At 43.9% G+C, this 19,273-nt stretch overlaps 2 protein-coding genes across 2 annotated transcripts in view; one reads left to right on the top strand and one right to left on the bottom strand.

Moving 5' to 3' along the window:
- Positions 1 to 15,466, top strand: part of TMEM106B (transmembrane protein 106B) — a 34,887-nt gene extending 19,421 nt beyond the window's left edge. The window contains exons 3-8 of the mRNA XM_088453106.1: positions 2,096 to 2,159; positions 3,743 to 3,902; positions 4,007 to 4,147; positions 4,234 to 4,283; positions 7,519 to 7,572; positions 10,996 to 15,466. Coding sequence (XP_088309232.1) covers positions 2,096 to 2,159; positions 3,743 to 3,902; positions 4,007 to 4,147; positions 4,234 to 4,283; positions 7,519 to 7,572; positions 10,996 to 11,101 — 575 coding nt within the window. The 3' untranslated portion in view covers positions 11,102 to 15,466. The remainder of the gene's footprint in view (positions 1 to 2,095; positions 2,160 to 3,742; positions 3,903 to 4,006; positions 4,148 to 4,233; positions 4,284 to 7,518; positions 7,573 to 10,995) is intronic.
- Positions 15,467 to 18,849: 3,383 nt separating this feature from the next.
- The window catches only part of BZW2 (basic leucine zipper and W2 domains 2), a 99,826-nt gene continuing 99,402 nt past the window's right edge, over positions 18,850 to 19,273 (bottom strand). The window contains exon 12 of the mRNA XM_088453151.1: positions 18,850 to 19,270. Coding sequence (XP_088309277.1) covers positions 19,242 to 19,270 — 29 coding nt within the window. The 3' untranslated portion in view covers positions 18,850 to 19,241. The remainder of the gene's footprint in view (positions 19,271 to 19,273) is intronic.

The following is a 19,273-nucleotide window of genomic DNA, read 5'->3' as shown; positions in this document are numbered from 1 at the left end:
GTACTATAGATATAGCATTTCTGCTGTGACTTATCGTGCCCTTAGGTAGCACATCACAGGCCTCCATGCCATTATGTTATTGGAATCAGGGGAGCTAACACACAGAGAATAGCGTGTGGTGCGCTCCAAAACCTTGTGCGTTAGAATGTGAGAACAGAGAGGTGTGAACGTCACCCCCAGAAGTAATAAGATCTAGGTTTAATGTGGGAGATGTATGAGGCACACGTTATGTGCGCTAATACCGCTTCTTCCCAATGTATGATCCGGGGTTTTGGCGGTAAATGTCAGGGACGCCCCTGTCATTATCGGCGCTGCTATCTACAAGATAGCAGCGCCCATAGCCTGGGCAATGTATAAACGGTCAGTTCAGCTGACCGTTCCGCCCGCTGCAGCTGTCGCTACTGACAGCTACAGCCTGGCGATTTTAAAAGGACAACAGTAATACACACAAAACAGCCTGATTTTATACTTCCCCTGTATTACCATTGCCCTTGTAGATCCAGCCCTCAAAGCCACCAATAACCAATCCTTAGTAAATATAGCCTCTAGAGTTTGGTCTTTTTTCAAAGAGCATCTGAAGTTGGTGGTGTCTGTATACATATTACCCAATGGTTGATGTGAGGCACGTGCCTAGAAGTGCCACTTGCTCAGGGCAGCACAGATGGTCTCCCTGCATCTGAGGCCCCATCTGGGTTTGCTCCAGACAGTCAGTAAATCTAAGGAGTCTGCAGATGCATTGGTCCCGGGCATTATAGGGGTGAGGCAGGATAAAGTATGCAATGTACTGTAACTGTCCTGATTCACCCGTGCCGCAGCTCATGCTTCCTCCCCCCACCCCCAGCAGACGTATATATCACTGTGCTCAGCGAGTGATGTGTGGGCTGCCTGTAAACAAAAACTACAAGTCCCAACAGCCCCTGCTGCTAGGGATGAGGGGAGGAGGCTGCGACTCTTGAGAAGAGGACTGCCACGTGGAGACCACCACAGGACCCGCTAGCTTACCGGCGGTGCGGTGAGAGGTCTCGTAGCTCTGCAAGGACACAAATTACACTGTGGAAATAAAATCATTAAAGGTGAAAGTAAGACTAAAATAAATTATATATAACATTATATACCCTGCCTTTTATATTTGCAACTTGGGGGGGGCGGCACGTCTGTGGGCGGCAGGACCCTTAAATCTGCTGGGTTAGGTACTAAGGGAGGAGTTTAGGGTTAGGCTCTAAAGGGGGAGGGTTAGGCTCTAAAGGGGGAGGGTTAGGCTCTAAAGGGGGAGGGTTAGGCTCTAAAGGGGGAGGGTTAGGTTCTAAAGGGGGAGGGTTAGGCACTAAGGGGGGAGGGTTAGGTACAAGGGGGGAGGGTTGGATTTAGGGTGCAGCAAGGTTAGGTTTAGGCACTAGGGGGGAGGTTATGTTTCGGCACCGGGGTGGGATAGTTGGGGTTAGACACTAGGGGGGGATGGTTGGATTTAGGGTTTGGGGAGAAGGCAGGGGCAGAACTAAGGGAGACACTGGAGGCGCCTGCCGCCGGGCTCCAGCTCTGAAGGGGCACCTTGTCCACAACATATTCACCCCACTTAGGGCTGTAACTATGTACCTGGAGTGTACCGTCACAGCCGCCCAATACATGGCACCCCTTCCCGGCACCTGAGAAGCCACTATACACTAGTGGAGATCTCCATGTCAGACCATCAGCTGCTGCATAGCCTGTCAGCAAGCAAATTGCTACATTACAGTGTCAGCGGCTGTGACTGGGGGGGCACCAAATTATAACTTGCCTCCGGGCGTCTGGGATGAACTTACGCCACTGGGAGAAGGAGGTTAGGTTTAGGCACTAGGGGGAGGATTAGGTTGCGGGAAGGGGAATGTTAGGTTTAGACATCGGGATGGGAGGGTTCAGGTTAGGATACAGACCGATAGGTTTCGGTATCCTAACCCTGTCTGCGTCCCGTGCCCATCATGGTTAAAAAGGCAAATAATATTTGTTTGATCTGTAAACCGTGTATAATCCACAACTGCACCGACCATTATTATTTATTTACTTTTATCTTTTTTTTTTCCCCCAAAAACGTCTCTTGTAATTTTTTTTCTTGTTACAGGACGTGAAAACCAGCTTGTGGCCCTGATTCCGTACAGCGATCAGAGACTTCGTCCCAGGCGAACGTAAGTACATTTGTAGCAGAGTTGAAAACTAAAACATGAAGAATACATTTTTTGCTCCAGCGAGTCCAGGCCCCTCCCACCCAGCCCCCTCCCACTTACTAATAAGTTGATTGGCGTCACTTCTAGACGTCTGCGCCAGCGTTCTCTAGTGCCCATTAATTCGCACTGTACTTCCCCCGTAAGCAAAACTATTTTCAGGAAACCTCAAGGCCCCCATACATAGGAGATTGATTGCAGCAATCGTGCCATTTGCAATCGATTGTGTATAAAAATCTTTCCCTTTTTCAATCGTTTGCAAATGGCACGATTGCTGCAATCAATCGCTGATGTATGGGGGCCTTTAGTCTGAGGGTCACTGCCAGCAGCTGGAGCAGCATCAGCACCAGTGCGGCTGAAAACCATAACCTACATATTGCTCAGTTTCCTCTTTCCTATATCCCATCTAACCTCTATGAGGAGCGGCACGGACCAGGGCTGGATGAAGCAATGTATGAATGACTCGGGTGCATATTATCCATAAATAGTTGTGTAAAGTGCAGTCTCACAAAAATTAGCAAATTTTTAAATTTCTTGAATTTTAAATCCGTAAGAAAGTAAATAAATAAAATAAAAAAATGTAGCTATACATGAACATGTTCGAGCTTTTGAGTTGTAATCCTGGAACGTGAATGGCAGGCTTAGTACAGTAGTATTTGCAGCTCAATTTTTAAAAAAGGATTTATTTTCTTATTACTTATTAAAGTATTATTTCATTAGTGTTTAATTTTTAAAGCGTAAATAATTCTTGTTGCACATATTATGAACCGGAAATTCCGCTGTCGACAGTTGTTCCGCAAAAATTTTCGTGGCCATGGAAAACGCCATTCAGTCGAATTTTTGAACTGGTTTAACATTTTGAGCACCTTTTCCTACACTTGGGATAAAAGCGATCTTATTACAATCATCAGTAAGCTCTGTCTGTCTAGCTCTGTATTACTCATGTAAACTAATTAATATCCCCTGATTGACCACCTGATTTGCAACTTAACATTTTTGTTGCCTTTTTTTGGTGGAAATAAAAGCATACATTTTAAAGTTGTTTCTAACCTATGTACTTAAGAGCTGGAGAGTTTGACATTTATCACTTGAGTTTGACATGATAGCAGCTTGAGCTCTCCCCGCCAGCTGCACTTGGTACTATTTGTGGCCTTACCACTATGCCTAATGTGAGACAGACATTTACGCCCCCGTTTCCCCATTCTTCCTGACGCCAGTCAGAGACCAAAAACACTGAACGTCGAACATCGATGATTTGGCGATCCATCATGGAATCGAGGAGCTTCAACATGTGAATTGTTATAGTAATAGGTTATTTCTACCCACTGAATTTATGTAGTAGTAGGTTATTTCTTCTATAGTATGCGCCAGTCACTAACTTTTCTGAGATCGGGGAATTGCCCTAATACAGGCTAGATGTATGGTCCCATTCCTATGTTTCATAGATTTATTGCCCTAACATCAAGATGGGTTTAACCCCTGTAACTTCAGATCGTTCCCAAATCAACTGACTTGAAGCATTTAATGTAACTTTGTTTGTGTTGCAGTAAGTTGTACGTCATGGTTTCGGTCAGCGTTTGCTTGCTGCTATCTGGGCTGGCGTTATTTTTCTTCTTCCCGCGTTCCGTTGATGTGGAGTACGTTGGCGTTAAGGCTGTTGTTGTCAATTACGATGAGCATGGCCCCTCGGTGTTTCTGAACATAACGGTGAGGCATATTTAGAATTGGACAAGTATAAATGAAAAATCATATTTTTTAATTTTTTGTTGTCACTCTCACTCATTTGTTTTTTGTGTTTTTATTTTCCTCAGAACACGCTGAACATAACCAATAACAACTTCTACCCTATAGAAGTGGAAAACATCACCGGACAAGTACAGTACTATAAAACCGTAATTGGGAAGTCAAAATTAAACAACGTCACTAGGATCGGGCCCCTCGATACAAAACAAGTAAGTTGTGTAACTTCTTGTGGTGTTGTCTGGTTTGTGTTTATTTTATGCTGTTTTTGACTATTTTCTCTTCTCTTCAATTAAAGATTGACTACACTGTCCCGACCAAAATAGGGAAAGAGTTTGACTATATGTAGTAAGTATTTTAGTCCTACATTATAGATCGTTATCGGGCAGTTTAATGAGGACAACCAATGCTTGGATTTATATGCTAACCTAAAAAGCTGATTACACGGGTGTCTGAATCATTAAGGCTATCCTTAAATTGTTTGAGGTTTAGTTTGTAGATCCATCTGGTTTGTAATTTCTTGTTCCCTATTCACCAATTACATAGAACTAGTAAAGGAACATATGCTGTGTCTCCACAATCTGCCCCACGCTCTCTCCAGCCTGCCCCCTCTGTATCCGCTGCTCCAGACCCCAAACCCCTTCCACCCCCGCCGACATTCCATGCCACACCCCCCTCCATGGGACTTAACCTGCACCTGTCGGGCAGCCCCTCCTCCTAGGTCTCGTCTGTCCTATCTCACCGGCAGTGAGAACTATTAAAGCGAATGTTCCAGAGTCACAACTGTAATGTCATTTGTTATGTGTTAATAGATGGTGGATTTCTGGTCTTTAGTGATGTCTTATGTATTCAGCTATCCTAGATAGTCCTGCCTACATATTGGAGGTCACATGGGCACTGCAGTACTTAGTCTATCTCCATGGTGATACAAGTAATCACTTCCTGTTGGTTGATGTTTTGCTATTTAATCATGTATTTATACTGGTTTTGTAGATAGTGGTTTATGCTGATCAGCTCTCAGCCTGGCTGGGTGATTGTAACCAGTTTGTCTTTTGGGATGTTCCCATACTGGAGAAAGTTACTGTTTTTGTTTGAGGTCTGGCACTTATTAATCACATGGTTCAGTGAGGACAATGGTGGAGAGTGTATTATCTGCGAGAACTATTGCAATGCTTTGCACATGATGAATTCTATTGTCTGTGAGGAACTAGAACGTTATGTAAGTTGTCTAATATGTATGGTTGTGGTTTTCTTTCCCCAGCCTGTTATCAAGTTCCTGTCTGTGGTCTTAATTGTATTAAATGCCTCATTCATATTTATAGTGCTACAGCTTTTGTACTTTTGTACTTCCCCTATTTCAATGACATGTCTGTATTTAGGCAATTTCTTCTAAGTCAATCGAAGCCTCTAGTTGTGTAGCCCAGAGGTTCCCAAACGCGGTCCTCAAGGCTCCCCAACAGTTCAGGTTTTGGAGATATCCATGGTTGAGCACTGGTAACTTAATTAGTACCTCAATCGATTTGATTTAACCACCTGTGCTCAACCATGGATATATCTAAAACCTGATCTGTTGGGGAGCCTTGAGGACCGCGTTTGGGAACCCCTGGTGTAGCCATTTGGGATGGTGTGTGCGTAGCATGGTGCAACTAGGGTTCCCATAGCTGTGCCTCATTTGTAATACAAAGTGTCTGAGAATGAAAACAAAACTGTTTACGATGAACTTTGATCTGAACAGGATTGTGTTGTACATCTTTCCCTAAAGATGCACATTTTTGCAAATGTAGAGATTGTTCACACTATTGTCTAATAAGAAATGGCTTTTCCATTGTATTTAGTTAAATGTGTAATATCTGGGCATTGTCTTGGATGAAAGAACCATCTCATGTTTTTTGAAGGAATTCTTTTTGTAATGTGGCTACAGCTTCTGCTCCGATCAAACCTGTGTTTACTGTCCTTTAGCACTTACAACTGTGGTCACGTTTTCATAGTTCCCTATAACTATCCATATTGTCATTCTTGTGTCTACGGGGGGAGATGTTAAAGAACGTTAAATGACCAGACACCACCCAGATGTATTACAAAGTAATTTACCGAAGAGTAAGAGTGTTAACAGTCAGTGCCACTTCTAAATCCTGATCAAAGACCCGAAGTATAGCGCCCCGTCATTCTGATGATGAATTATTACATGCAGGGAAGTGGTGACGGCAGCACATGATGTGCGCAGTAACCGGGGGAAAAAAAACCCATAACATCCCTTCATACATCTCCCCCTATGTGCCTAATATCTTCTTGTTTTATTGCAATTTACTATCAGTATTTATCTGCTACTTTTTGGCTTTATGCAACCGCAATTCTTTATATCATGTTGATGAAGGAATATTGTTTTACTAGTAAAAGGACCTGCCTGGCCCCCGATCCATTTCTGCTCCGACTAGTGCTTGTCATGTCCAAGACCCCCCCCCCCCCCCTTCACTCCATCCCGTCCGCCAACCCCCTTTCCCGCTCCACTCCATCCGAACATTCCTCCTCTGTGTCCCACCCCAGCTCCCAAGGTTCGGGCATTCAGGAGCTAGGACAGACCTTGTGTACGTATTATATAGTTGAACCGTGCAAGTTGCTGGGCGTCACGTAAGAACAGGGTCATGCAGGTTCGTACCCAGTTTAACTGTATCTCCACCGGCGACAGAATGCTTAAATGGTCAGTGATGGGGCCTCCTCACCTAGGCTTAGGGCAGAGTGGGCGCAATGCCGGAATTGAGGGCTGTGCAGCGCTGTGCGAGCGCATAGATGCGCCTGTTTACAGGCGGAACTTTTGCACCAATGACAGGACTGGTGCTAGTGCGCACTATGATAACGGCTATGGAGCCAGGCATAAAGGGAGGGGCATTCCGGCCGCAGAGATGTGTATAACTCTGCATATGGGGGAATATGGGCATTTAGGGCCCGATTCAGACCCGCTCGCTAGGATGCGTTCACACGCAGCCAGCCGATTGTTTGCATCGAGTGCATACGTACGCATCACAGTGCGAGTGCGCGAACCAGTGCGAGCGATCGGGAAGCGTACGCTCGCCGTCCATAGGCAGCCCAGCAGAGTGAGTGACAGGAGAAGCCATTTGTGGGTGGTGACGGGGGCTGACCACTAGAAACGGGGGAGTGGAGGTGCGAACGCAGGCGTGCCTGAGCGTCTCAATGCCGTTTTAGAGGCGTGCATAATTAAAAGGCAGCGTCATAGTACATGTCACCTGGCTGAATTTTACACTGAAGTGCTCGCAGTGCTAGCGGTAGGGTATAGTCAGCCATAAGCGCTGCGTACGCTTCCGATGGTTGCATACACATCCTGGAGATGATGAGATGATGTCTTAAGACAGGCTGGTGGGCGTCTACATACACAGAGCGATCGCACGCCAAGACCTAGTGGGCATGCTTATGCCTTGCCGTGCGATCACCTGCCTTCCTGTCACATAGCCGAATTTGCTTACGCATCTAGCAAGAGGGTCTGAATCGAGCCCTTAGTTCCATGCATGCAATGCGGGTGCTGGTTGTATCAGTCGTTACCTAAGAACTATTTTTTTTCCCCTTACAGCACCTACTGCACCCTGCCGAGCATTAAGGTCCACAATATCGTGGTGAATATGCAGTAAGTACAGCTCTGTCCTGTCTGTTATTAGAGGGAAGGTAACGCACAGTTCTGCTCCTTCTGAGTAACTGCTGAATACTGTAATAGTAATACATGGTCTTACAGTGATCTCTCCTTGGCTTATGCAGTCCTGTCATACTAATAGCAGTGGGAACGTTAAAGTATATAAAGCTGTTTATACAGCATTCATTGCAGCTGAGGGGTATTGCATAATGTAAGTAACCAGGACTAAGTGCTGAAATGTAGGTATAATATATGGCAGTGTGTATACCCCATCAGCTTCTCAGTAAATAATAATTGTATATCAGCTCAGCGTAATATATGAGCGCTATATAAATTATTGGTGTGGTATAAGAAACAGGTAATAGGTCATCACAACATGGTCGACATGCTATAGGTCGACAGGGACAAATGGTCGACACACATATGGACGTCACAAAAAAGGTCAACACTTTTATTTGTATTTTAAGCCTAATCCTCTCCCTGGTGCCTAACCCTCCCCCTCTCCCTGGTGCCTAACCCTCCCTGGTGCCTAACCCTCCCTGGTGCCTAACCCTCCCTGGTGCCTAACCCTCCCCCTCTCCCTGGTGCCTAACCCTCCCCCTCTCCCTGGTGCCTAACCCTCCCCCTCTCCCTGGTGCCTAGCCCTCCCCCTCCCCCTGGTGCCTAACCCTCCCCCTGGTGCCTAGCCCTCCCCCTCCCCCTGGTGCCTAGCCCTCCCCCTGGTGCTTAATCCTAGCCCTCCCCCTCTCCCTGGTGCCTAGCCCTCGTCATCCCCCTGGTGCCTAACCTTCCCCCTGGTGCCTAACCTTCCCCCTGGTGCCTAGCCCTCTCCCTGGTGCCTAGCCCTCCCCCTCTCCCTGGTGCCTAGCCCTCCCCCTCTCCCTGGTGCCTAACCCTCCCCCTCTCCCTGGTGCCTAACCCTCCCCCTCTCCCTGGTGCCTAACCCTCCCCCTCTCCCTGGTGCCTAGCCCTCCCCCTGGTGCCTAGCCCTCCCCCTCCCCCTGGTGCCTAGCCCTCCCCCTGGTGCTTAATCCTAGCCCTCCCCCTCTCCCTGGTGCCTAGCCCTCCCCCTCTCCCTGGTGCCTAGCCCTCGTCATCCCCCTGGTGCCTAACCCTCCCCCTGGTGCCTAGCCCTCCCCCTGGTGCTTAATCCTAGCCCTCCCCCTGGTGCCTAGCCCTAACCCTCCCCCTGGTGCCTAGCCCTCCCCCTGGTGCTTAATCCTAGCCCTCCCCCTGGTGCTTAATCCTAGCCCTCCCCCTGGTGCCTAGCCCTCCCCCTCCCCCTGGTGCCTAACCCTCCCCCTGGTGCCTAACCCTCCCCTTTAAAAATGTTGAAAAAAAAAACATGTGTTGACATTTTGTCTCTGTCAAGTATAGCATGTTGACAATTTGGTGTTGAGTGTTGACCTATTCATTGTCGACCTTTTTACTGTCATCTGAATACCATATATGATAATAATATAAGAGACCTATATAATGTACGCTTCTGTCATGGTTGCCGTAGCGATCCAGTTATCCTGGAGCTAACGTTGTGCAGTGGCCATAACAGGAGCATGGGGATACACACTTATTTATGACACTATTTCTTTATTGAAAACTATTTTATTATTCATTTGGAGTGTATACACTGCCTTTTATTCAGTAACTCTTCATTTGTTTCGTTAATAATATTTTTACAGATGGTTTTTATTAGCAGTATTTATTTGACAGTGAAATTAAGTTTTTCCTCAACTTTACAATCTATGACTGAAATTGCTCAGTGCTGCCATCTGGTGGCAAAGACTAAATACAATCTAACAAGGATGTGTAAGTCCATTGTAGGCCATAACAGGTTGTTTTGTTATAGATTTAGAAGGATGTCCTAAGTGTGAGACATTTAATAACTGATTTAGGAGAATAAATCGAATATTGCTCGTCTTTAGGACCTCACTGTTCTTAGTCAGACATGATCTGACGTCTATTATAATAAATAATATTTGTTAAAAAGCTTCCAGAATACCAGAGAATATTAACAGAACATTATTATTTTGCATAATAACGCGCTAACATAAATGATATAATGTGCTGTTACCAAACTCTCAGTTGGCTCTTTTATTATAAATTGTACCTCTGTTCACCATTATTAAATATTAAAGCCTAGAACAAAATTACTCTGGAGGGGTACCCTGGTATAACGCAATGTTGCAGACTTATAAATCTCATATAGAGTGGAAAAAAACGACCTCCTGTATAATCCTCCTAAATATAGAATACATCTGTGGGGGTTTGGGCAGTCGAGATCTTAGGTTCAGAGGGCCCTGCTCATGAGAGCTTGCAGTCTACTTGGAGGGGGCTGAGGGAGACCAAAGGAGATAGTGGGGCAGATGGGGCAAGTGGTAGGACATGCATAGGGTGGAGGATTGGTAGCTACTGTGAATAGGTCGTGTTTTGAGGGTCTGCTTGAAGGAAAGAAGGTATAGGGAGCGCCTGGTCACCCAGGTTTCGGGAGCTGAACAGATGGGGAACAGTGCAGGAGAAGTTTTGGACGATGACCAGGGGAAGGATAGGCATAGGTCTGAGGAATATTGGAGAGAGCAAGAAGATGTATCTCTATAGAAGGCCAGAGTATAGGGGGGGGGGGGGGGGGGGGAGAACTGGTGAGGGGTTTGAAGGAGAGATATTGAGCTCCATTGTGTCAATATTAAGAGGTGATATTGGAGACCAAAGGTGCACATGAGTTCAACAAGAGGTGAATAGAGAGAAGAGAGCAGTAGTAGAAGTGGAGACCAGGAAGGAGCATTCAAAAAGATATGCAAAGATGTCAGAGAATGAGAACTCCGATTTAGCCATGACCAGTCCACTTTTGTGAGGACCGTTTTGGCACAGTGGAGAGTGTAGAAGCCTGGCTGTAGGTCATGTAGAGTGTACGCAGAGAGAAGAAAGAGATTGTACCCAAGTCATCCCAGTAATTTAGAGGAAAAGAGGAGGAGAAAGATACAGTGGTTGCTGGAGATGGAGGTAGGATGAAGAGCTGGTTCCCTGTGGACTTTGGTGATGAGAGGGATGTTTGAAGTGGGGGGGGGGGTGGAGATGCCAGGAGAGAGAGTTGACAAGTCAAGCGAAGTCTGAGCAGACAGTAGTTGGATGGAGTGGAGGATCTGAGAGGGATAAGTAAGGGGGTCGAGTCCAGTAAACAGAGAGGAGCGGAGGGTGGGGTGATTGGTGAGGATTTGGGAATGGGAATGCGTTTCAAGGGCATCTAAATATTGTCAAAGCATATTTGATGTGCAGATCCTGACAGGTTGTGCTGAGATTTGTAGACCTGAAGCACCCGGAGAGCCCCAAGTGACCAGAGCCTGATATAAGAATATGTAATAACACGTGTAACCGTATATAGCATCTGCATTGCCCTGATTGTTTTTCCGTGTCGGCTCTCTGCAGAGTGACGGTGACTATTTCGTACTTGGGTCACCCGGAGCAGCTGTCCCAAGAAGTCTATCAGTACGTAGACTGCGGCGGCAACGCCACCTTCCATCGCGGCCTATGAAGTCCCAACATTCTCAAACAACCGCAGCTTCAGCCATGTTGGAGAAGAATCGGTGTCCTGCTGATTTCATGTGGCCACGTGTACAGTATGACCACGAGTTATTCACAGCGTGAGCTCACAGCTGGTTAGCGGGTTATCTCCACCAGGCTCTAATCCTGTAACCTAGACTGATGGTTTCCACACACTAACTCCTCGCGGAAGGCCCGTCAGATAATCACAATCTCTGTATAGTAAATGGTGTCTGTATATGTCTAAGAATGCGGTGTATGTTACATATTAAGATATTGCAACTTGATTTGCTCCTGAGATCAGATTACAGGTTTCTTTTAACATTATTAATCTTCGTTTCTTTTAAAACAAGCTAAAAGTTATCAGTGTGTTTTTTTTTTTTTTTTTTTTTTAATTTATTAGATAAGTTATAGGTTGGACATTTCTATATTTATGTTTCATTTTGTTATATTGTTTTGTTATGCGCACAGTGACCCATGTATTATTTTCCTCTGCGTGTTATTAGTACATGAGGAAATTGATTACTTCCCTGTATTAACTTGTTATGAAGCATAAAATCCTCCTTTATTTTGTGCTGAGCAGGATTCTGACATCTTTCCTGAGTAGCTAAATAGTCCGTTTACCGCACAGTGCCGGAAACACAAATGTAACTATCACTGTACTCTGTAACCACTTTGGTATTTCTTAGTTCAATGCAGCTTAATTAATTTATGAACCGGCGATTTTTGTTGTGGTGTTGTATGAAACAACATATATGATGCATTGATTACAGTGTACAATCTGCTATGGGGTTTTTAGTTCTGCTGAAGCGTGAGCTCCTTGTATTGCTGGTCTAGATGAAGAATATGCTGTAATTTGTAACTTCTTTAATACGCTAAATCCACTTTTTTGTTTTGTGTTTGGGGTGTGATTTGTGCTATATAACGGCCTTTGCTTTCTTGGAAAAACAGATGTATATTAATCCGACCCAGATTCAAGGAGCACTCTGCTTTACCGTGAATATTAATATATATATACGTTACATGTATGCATTCCCCCCGCCCAACATTAGGAAATGGTCTGGAAACAGGGGTGTGACTGCATGTGGGGGGCGTTGTGCCTGTGTCATAATGGGTGTGGTCACCGCCCAGTGATCTTACTTAGCGCTTTTAAGGGTAGATGTATCAAGCCTATTTTGGCTTATGGCGTTTTCGCCTAGGTGAAAACTCCCGGGAATTGAATACGGAGAACCTTTGAATACAGGCAAAAAGTACAAATTGGCGAGAACTTTTCGCCTTTCCCCTCTAAAGGAATTCGGCCTGTAAAGTACTAAGCTGCACCCATCCTACAGTACCGAAAATAAAAACATTTTATTACAGCTCGCACTGCCAGATTTTGCAAATTGGGACGAATGTGCCAAATGCAGGACAAATCGGGACAGTCTATAGGAAATTGGGAGATGTGTTTGAATTTATGCCTTGATGGCGTGTAAACATTTCCACCTCCATCACTGCCTCATCCATGTTGTATTGAGTGTCACCTGGCGTCAGAGCCTGTATGACACTGTAGCCCGGCCCCAGTAACTGATACAAACTCCGATCAGCAATGTTTCCATGACGATGGCTTGTTCTTCTACTGTCCATCGTACAAGACCTTTCATACCAAGGGGGAGATTTATAGACCGTCAGAAGATTTGATGAGTGATCTGTCACAAGTGTAAAGGGGCCTATCCATTAGCAGATGTATTTCTGAGCGATGAAAGACAAAAGATACCACTTGAAAATTCCGGTAGCTGCGCTGAACGATATCTGTCATGTACATGACAGATTTTGGCAAAAGATGAACGATGTCGCATGACATTCAGGGAGTGGATTTTTTTCTCTGTAGCTGCTGCTAATATCTTTCGTCATTCACCGCATATAAACTGCCAGATATTTGTAATATCGTGCAGCTATATGCGATAATTGACCAACATGTTGGAGAGATGAAAGATTCAATTTATCGGCCGCGGGAGTGCGCATCTCTCATCGTTCAGGGCCTATCTATAGCAGATAAACTGAACTATTGTTCAATTGATCTGCTAATGGATATTCCCCTTTTGTAACCTGTATATGGGAACCACACAGACGTCCCTGATGAGATCAAAAGATGCTTTTTTGCAAGTAGGAGATGCTGGTTAGTCCGATCCACTGAAGTGGTCTGGCTTCATGGTGGCTGCGTAATACTGGCTTCACCCACACAATCAATGATCCCTCTGATTTTTGCTTTTTTTTTCCCCCGTTTTTTCTTTAGTTCGACATTTACAGTTTTTGTTTTTCAGCAGAAATTTTTATTGTACTTTGAAGTTGCTAACGATGTACGTTGCTTGTATGGTGTGTGTCTTTTTTTTTTTTTTTCCTATTACTAAAATGTAGCCCTGCTTTATGTTTTTTACTGAAACTCATTGACCACTTTATAGAACGATTACTAAAGTTCATTATTAAAACAGACATCATGGCGAAATGTCATTTTTCTGCTGCAGTTTAGAAAATAAAAGTCATCATCCGACCGGTTTCCGATGACGCCAGCTGCTTTTCTTTGCATCATTTCTTTTTTCTTAGAAATGTATTATAAATCTTATGTATGCCTATTGTTCAGATTGCACAAATGGACTCTAACATATAGCGGGAGGTGGAAGTATGAGGTTGCGGGCACACGTAGCGGGGTAATTACAGCAGGGAAACTGCCCTCTATTGCTCGCTCTTGCCTTTTTTATTCTGGCTGCTAATTAACTCCACTAAACTTGCACAGAACCGATCAGAGTCTGATGTTTGCTCCATGTTAATATAAAAATGCACTGCAAAAAAGACATGCATTCCTTGTATTGCAACTTAAAGGTGATATCCCGTTTTCTCTTAAATCCATAGCCGTGATTGGTAGCAGGCGTAAATAATTTTAATTTTCTGCTGCCTTATGGTTACAATACAGCACATGAAAGCTGTTTACTTATCTGCTACTGAAGGAAGACCAAGGAACCTGAAATACGACAGCCACCTGGTTTGGATCCCGAGACCATCTCCCCATACAGAGCATAGAATAAATACACAACAATGGGCATCTAAATATAAATAAAATATTTAGAGTCCTAGCTCTATAATAAAGCACAGGCTGTTGTACGGTGTAGTGGTCTACCTGTATTAGGTTTTATGGCCCCAGGTTACATTAAACCTTTTTTTTGTACTACTTCCTGTATCAGTGTGGTGTCTGACTTAAGGTGCACACACACACACACAACGATTTTTTTGAACGATTATAGTTCAATCGTTGAAAAAATCGTTCACTTGTGGAGTTGAACAATTATCGTTCATGCGCGTTCACGTTTGTAGTTCAGTCAGACTGACCAACTCAACGATTTTTATTAAGGGAATATGCAAAACCGTTCATTACATTTAGTAAATGAACGATTGGAGTAAACTATTTTCGTTAATTTTTCCCTTGAAAAAATGAACAAAAATAGTTTACTAAAATCATTCATTTACAAAATCGTTGTGTGTATGCAGCTTAACACTGTACTGCTATTATGTAAGCACCGATACTAAAGGTGGAGGATCCAAAGGTAGTGCCAGGAGTTATTTAAACAGTCTGTCGGTTCTTTGCGATGATAAATAACACCCAGACTTATCGCAATCCAGCGCTGGCCACAGCTACATCAGGCTATACATGGCTAGCGGAGCCGGGCTGTAAGTTCTTGGCTACAGTCTTGGACAGAGTTCATAGGATCTCGCTAACCTGTCACCATTATAATGTGCTGTCCCAGTATATATCCTATAATTGGTTATTTGGGTTAGCGTAGAATGCTGCGAAACCAGGTTCTCAGTCAGTGGCTGTAAGTGTAACCGAGCCCAGCGGGCATGTGTCCTGGCATGGCACCCATACGGTTCTGCTAAATTGGAGAGAGCGGGTATAAATTCCATTTTACCTGAAATTACTATTGCAAACACATTTTAATAATACAGGATGTCTGTATGTATTATAATAAATGTGACTGATGCATTTCATAAAAACTTTGATAAGTTTGAAATATTTAAGGAAAAAATAAACCTTTTAATTTTGAATACGCCTTTGAGAATGACTCTGAACTACGGCTGCTGTTACTGAATGAAATCTGTAAGTGATGTTGTGTTGTATCGTTGTGTTTTAAAATGCCCTGATTTACATTTGATAATGTAATAATTAGTTTGGTCGTACCATAACATCTGTATTTTAGCACATACACAGGAATATGGTTATGATTCACTCCTGTATTTTTCATTAACTGTATTAACCTTAACACTTACCAGCTTGTGTATTTGTGTTTATATGCCACAAGTAACAATAAAGTTTTTTGTTTGAAAGGTATATTTGTTTTTGTTTTGTTTTTGCAAAGTGAAAGTTGTTATAAAAGCATTAACGAAAAAACTTTTTGAAGTTGTTACATACACCATACCATCAGATCCTGTTAGATGAATAATTTAATTAATTGCAATCATTTTTATTATTCATTATTCAAAATTATTTCAAGCCTTGTGTTTGAGTTTCATATAAATTCCATGTAAAGCGGAATTAAAATACTCAGTGGCCTAAGATTTTGCTGTGACATAATGCTATAACTCAAAATCCTGTATTTTGTGGGCTAAAATAATAACTTATTAATGAAATTAATTAAAAATACAGGGAGCAGTACCTTATGACCCATTATGTACTAAGCTGTGGAGAGTGACAAAGTACCAGCCAATCACCTCCTAACTGACACTTTACAGGCTGCGTTTGAAAAATGACAGTTAGGAGGTGATTCTTATCTCTCTCTCTCTCCAAGGCTTAGGGCCTGACTCAGACTTGGGATATCTCTCTCAACTGATCATCTTGGTGAAACCATGCTGCACTGCAGGGGGGGCAGATTTAAAATGTGCAGAAAAATTTAGATTTGGGAGGGAGGTGTCCAAGCTGACATCTAAATTCTAGAGTAATAATAAAGCTGTCCAGTATTTGTGGGCTACATACAAAAGCAGCCAGTATTTAACCCACATGCAAAAAAATTATGTATTTACACCCCTTGTATTGCAACATGGTTTGCCCAGGTACACAGTAAAGTGCTAGCTCTATTCCCAACTCTGAATCAGGCCCTTAGTACGTAGACCCCTATATTCCTATCACGTGGACATACAGACACATCAGGGGTTCATGTTTATCAGAAGCCAATGTACCTAGCAGTACATGTTGCAATCATTGGAGGTCTGCACCACGGACTCGCAGCTATATAAAGCCAGGCAAATATGGTCTAATTTGTTCTCTATTATGGGCAATTGCAAGATATTTGGGCTGAGAGAAAGGGGTAAGAGGGATGTGCCCATACTTGCCGACTTCCTGGCAGCCCCCAGCTGGATGGGGCAGGCAGGTCAGCAGACTCGTCACAGCAGGGGGCGTGACATTGGTATAGGTGGGTTTTGCAGGGGGTGTGGTGGCACGATTGTGTCCTCGTGGCCCCAACCCTCGTAATACAGTGCCAATATTACAGATGTGGAGTGGGACTAAGATGATGGGAATCGGCGTGAATTGTGTCAATGCCCTCCCCCCGGACCACCCAGTATGATGTGCGCCAAATATACAAGGTGTCACCTGTGACTATTCATAAGGGCAAACACAAGGTTTTACCAGTGCCGATCCCATGTTTCCAGGGCATTCCTGTTACATCCCCATCCCAGAGCCAGGATCCCTATTCAGCAACCTCTACAATCATTGCCACGTGTACATCTTTATCATTGCGTAATGTGTTATTACTCAGGCAACGATCCGCTACGTTCAGCAGACTGATTACAGACCATAAGTCCAGCTGCCCTATGGAGAGATTACAAAGTTGGATAAGCCTGTCGCAGGGTATATTCTAGGACACAGGTTCTCAAACTCGGTCCTCAGGACCCCAAACACTCCATGTTTTGCAGGTCTCACATTATTACTAGTGAAACAATTAGCTGCACCTGTGGATCTTTTAAAACATGTCAGTGAGTAATGAATACACCTCTGCACCTTCTGGGTGACCTGCAAAAAGTGAACTGTATGGGGTCCTGAGGACCAAGTTTGAGAACCACCGTTCTAGGAGATACTTTTGGTAACCCCTCCCCTCCCCCTACACACACTGTTAAAAGGACCTAATGTGTGTAATGTAGGTTTCTGTAGATGTTGGTTCATATGTGATCTAAGAAGAAACAATTGTGTCTCATAGTACATTTAATAAAAGTATGCCTGTATATATCTACCCTCTTAAGTGCTGACCTCCCGTCTCTTCTGTGGTAGTTTGTATGTGGAGTTTGCACCTAGTCTTTATTTTTTATGGGAGTAATTTAAATACAATTACATATTGATTTTTATTATCGGAGGAATCTATTTATACACTGTAGCCCGGATTGTTTGGTCGGGTTTTCTGGTGGCGATTCTGACAAAAATGAACCCTGGTGTCTGTATATCTGTGTGGTAGGGAATTTAGACTGTAAGCTCCAATGAGCAGGGACTGTACAGTGCTGTGTAATATGGCAGCTCTGTATAAATACACAATAATAAATGCTTTAATTAATCTGGGACACATGAGAATGCATAGGGTGCAATGATCATCTAATTATGGGGCCTATGTATTAAGCCTATTTTACATAAATCATGCAGAACTTACAATCCCTCTGTAGTTATGCTTTAGGACCCACATGTCTACAGCTAGCATCAACTACACATTAGCAACAGTTACAATGAACCAGAATACTAAAGACACTTGGCATACCAAGGAAACAATGATATGCAATGTGATGTATTGAAGCTTATATATGCCATAAACAACTTTTTTTTTTTTTTTTTCAGGCTGGTGGACGATCCAACCTCTACTGCACAGATTCTCAAACTCGGCCCTCAGGACCCCAAACAGTGCATGTTTTCCAGGTCTCACAGAATCACAAGTGAAATAATTAGCTTCACCTGTGAATCTTTTAAAATGTGTCAGTGAATAATGACTACACTTGTGCATCTGCTGGGTGACCTGGAAAACGTGACCTGTGTGGGGTCCTGAGGACCGAGTTTGAGAACCACTGCTCCACTGGAACAATCAAAATGCTGAGCATCCGGCTAGCCGGGATCAGCTCTATGTATTTGTCTATTAATAACCAGGGCACACTTAGTCATGCAATACACTCAATACATATTGTACAGATGATGGGGATGAATAAAGCATGGATTTATTAAAACTAAAATCTCCCACAAGAACTTTATCTAGGCCCTAATCAGTGGTCCCTGTGCCGCAGTTATTCAGCAATTCCTGGTCCTGCCTCTCACTCCGCACTGGTTGCAGTGTTTGATCCAGCGCTGATTCACGTCTATGAAGTCATTAACCAAAGTCATACATATTCATATAACCAGGGTTGGTGCGTGCACCATGGGCAGTTCCACCTGTGCCCTGGTGGTGGTATCATGTGCTACACTGCTGTGGGAGGAGCTCTACAGGGTAAATAAGTGACTGACATTATGCTCTGACCAATCACATACTGACCCTATATCACATGATCGTTATCAAACCACAATCAGCATTGAAAATAGGAGGGAAGGGGGATGATGAATGTAGATCACAGGGGAAATATCACATGTGTATAGTATGACAGGGTGACAGATTTATACACCTGTGCTCCTGGCAGGAGATTGGGACACATACCCTATAGCTCCGGGAGGGGTGTAGCTCAATATAAATAAAAAAAAAATGCCAGAAACCATTAGGATAAAAAGCATTTATTCAAAAGGGGAAATAAAAGTTTCATGTCACATACACAAGCAGATATAGCACTACACACACAAGCTAAAGAACTGTACACAGGGAGTTTGGGGAATTTGTTCATTTGGAGCTTGAAAAACACTAATAAATAGGAGTCCATAGAGATTGCACCTCTCTCACTGATTGGCTCCCTGGTGTACGGCCTGGCCTAAAGCCACGTAAGACCAGAGGTAGAGTTCCAGCTGAAGTACCCAATGGCCTGAGTGCACCAACTAAAACCAGGCTTCCTATACACAAAGGGAACGGCTAGCTGACGATCTGTGGTCAGATACTAGATGAGAGCCGGGCCGGGTAATACAGGATTCGACCCAGACAGACCTCGCTCCGTGCGGTTCAGTTCTCTTCTCCTTCAGAATCCGATTCTA

The sequence above is a fragment of the Taudactylus pleione genome, unplaced genomic scaffold (genome assembly GCF_031769625.1).
Source record: "Taudactylus pleione unplaced genomic scaffold, aTauple2 ptg000571l, whole genome shotgun sequence".
Lineage (NCBI taxonomy): Eukaryota > Metazoa > Chordata > Amphibia > Anura > Myobatrachidae > Taudactylus > Taudactylus pleione.
Note: the sequence above shows the minus strand (reverse complement) of the source record. Positions and strands in the feature narration are given on the sequence as shown.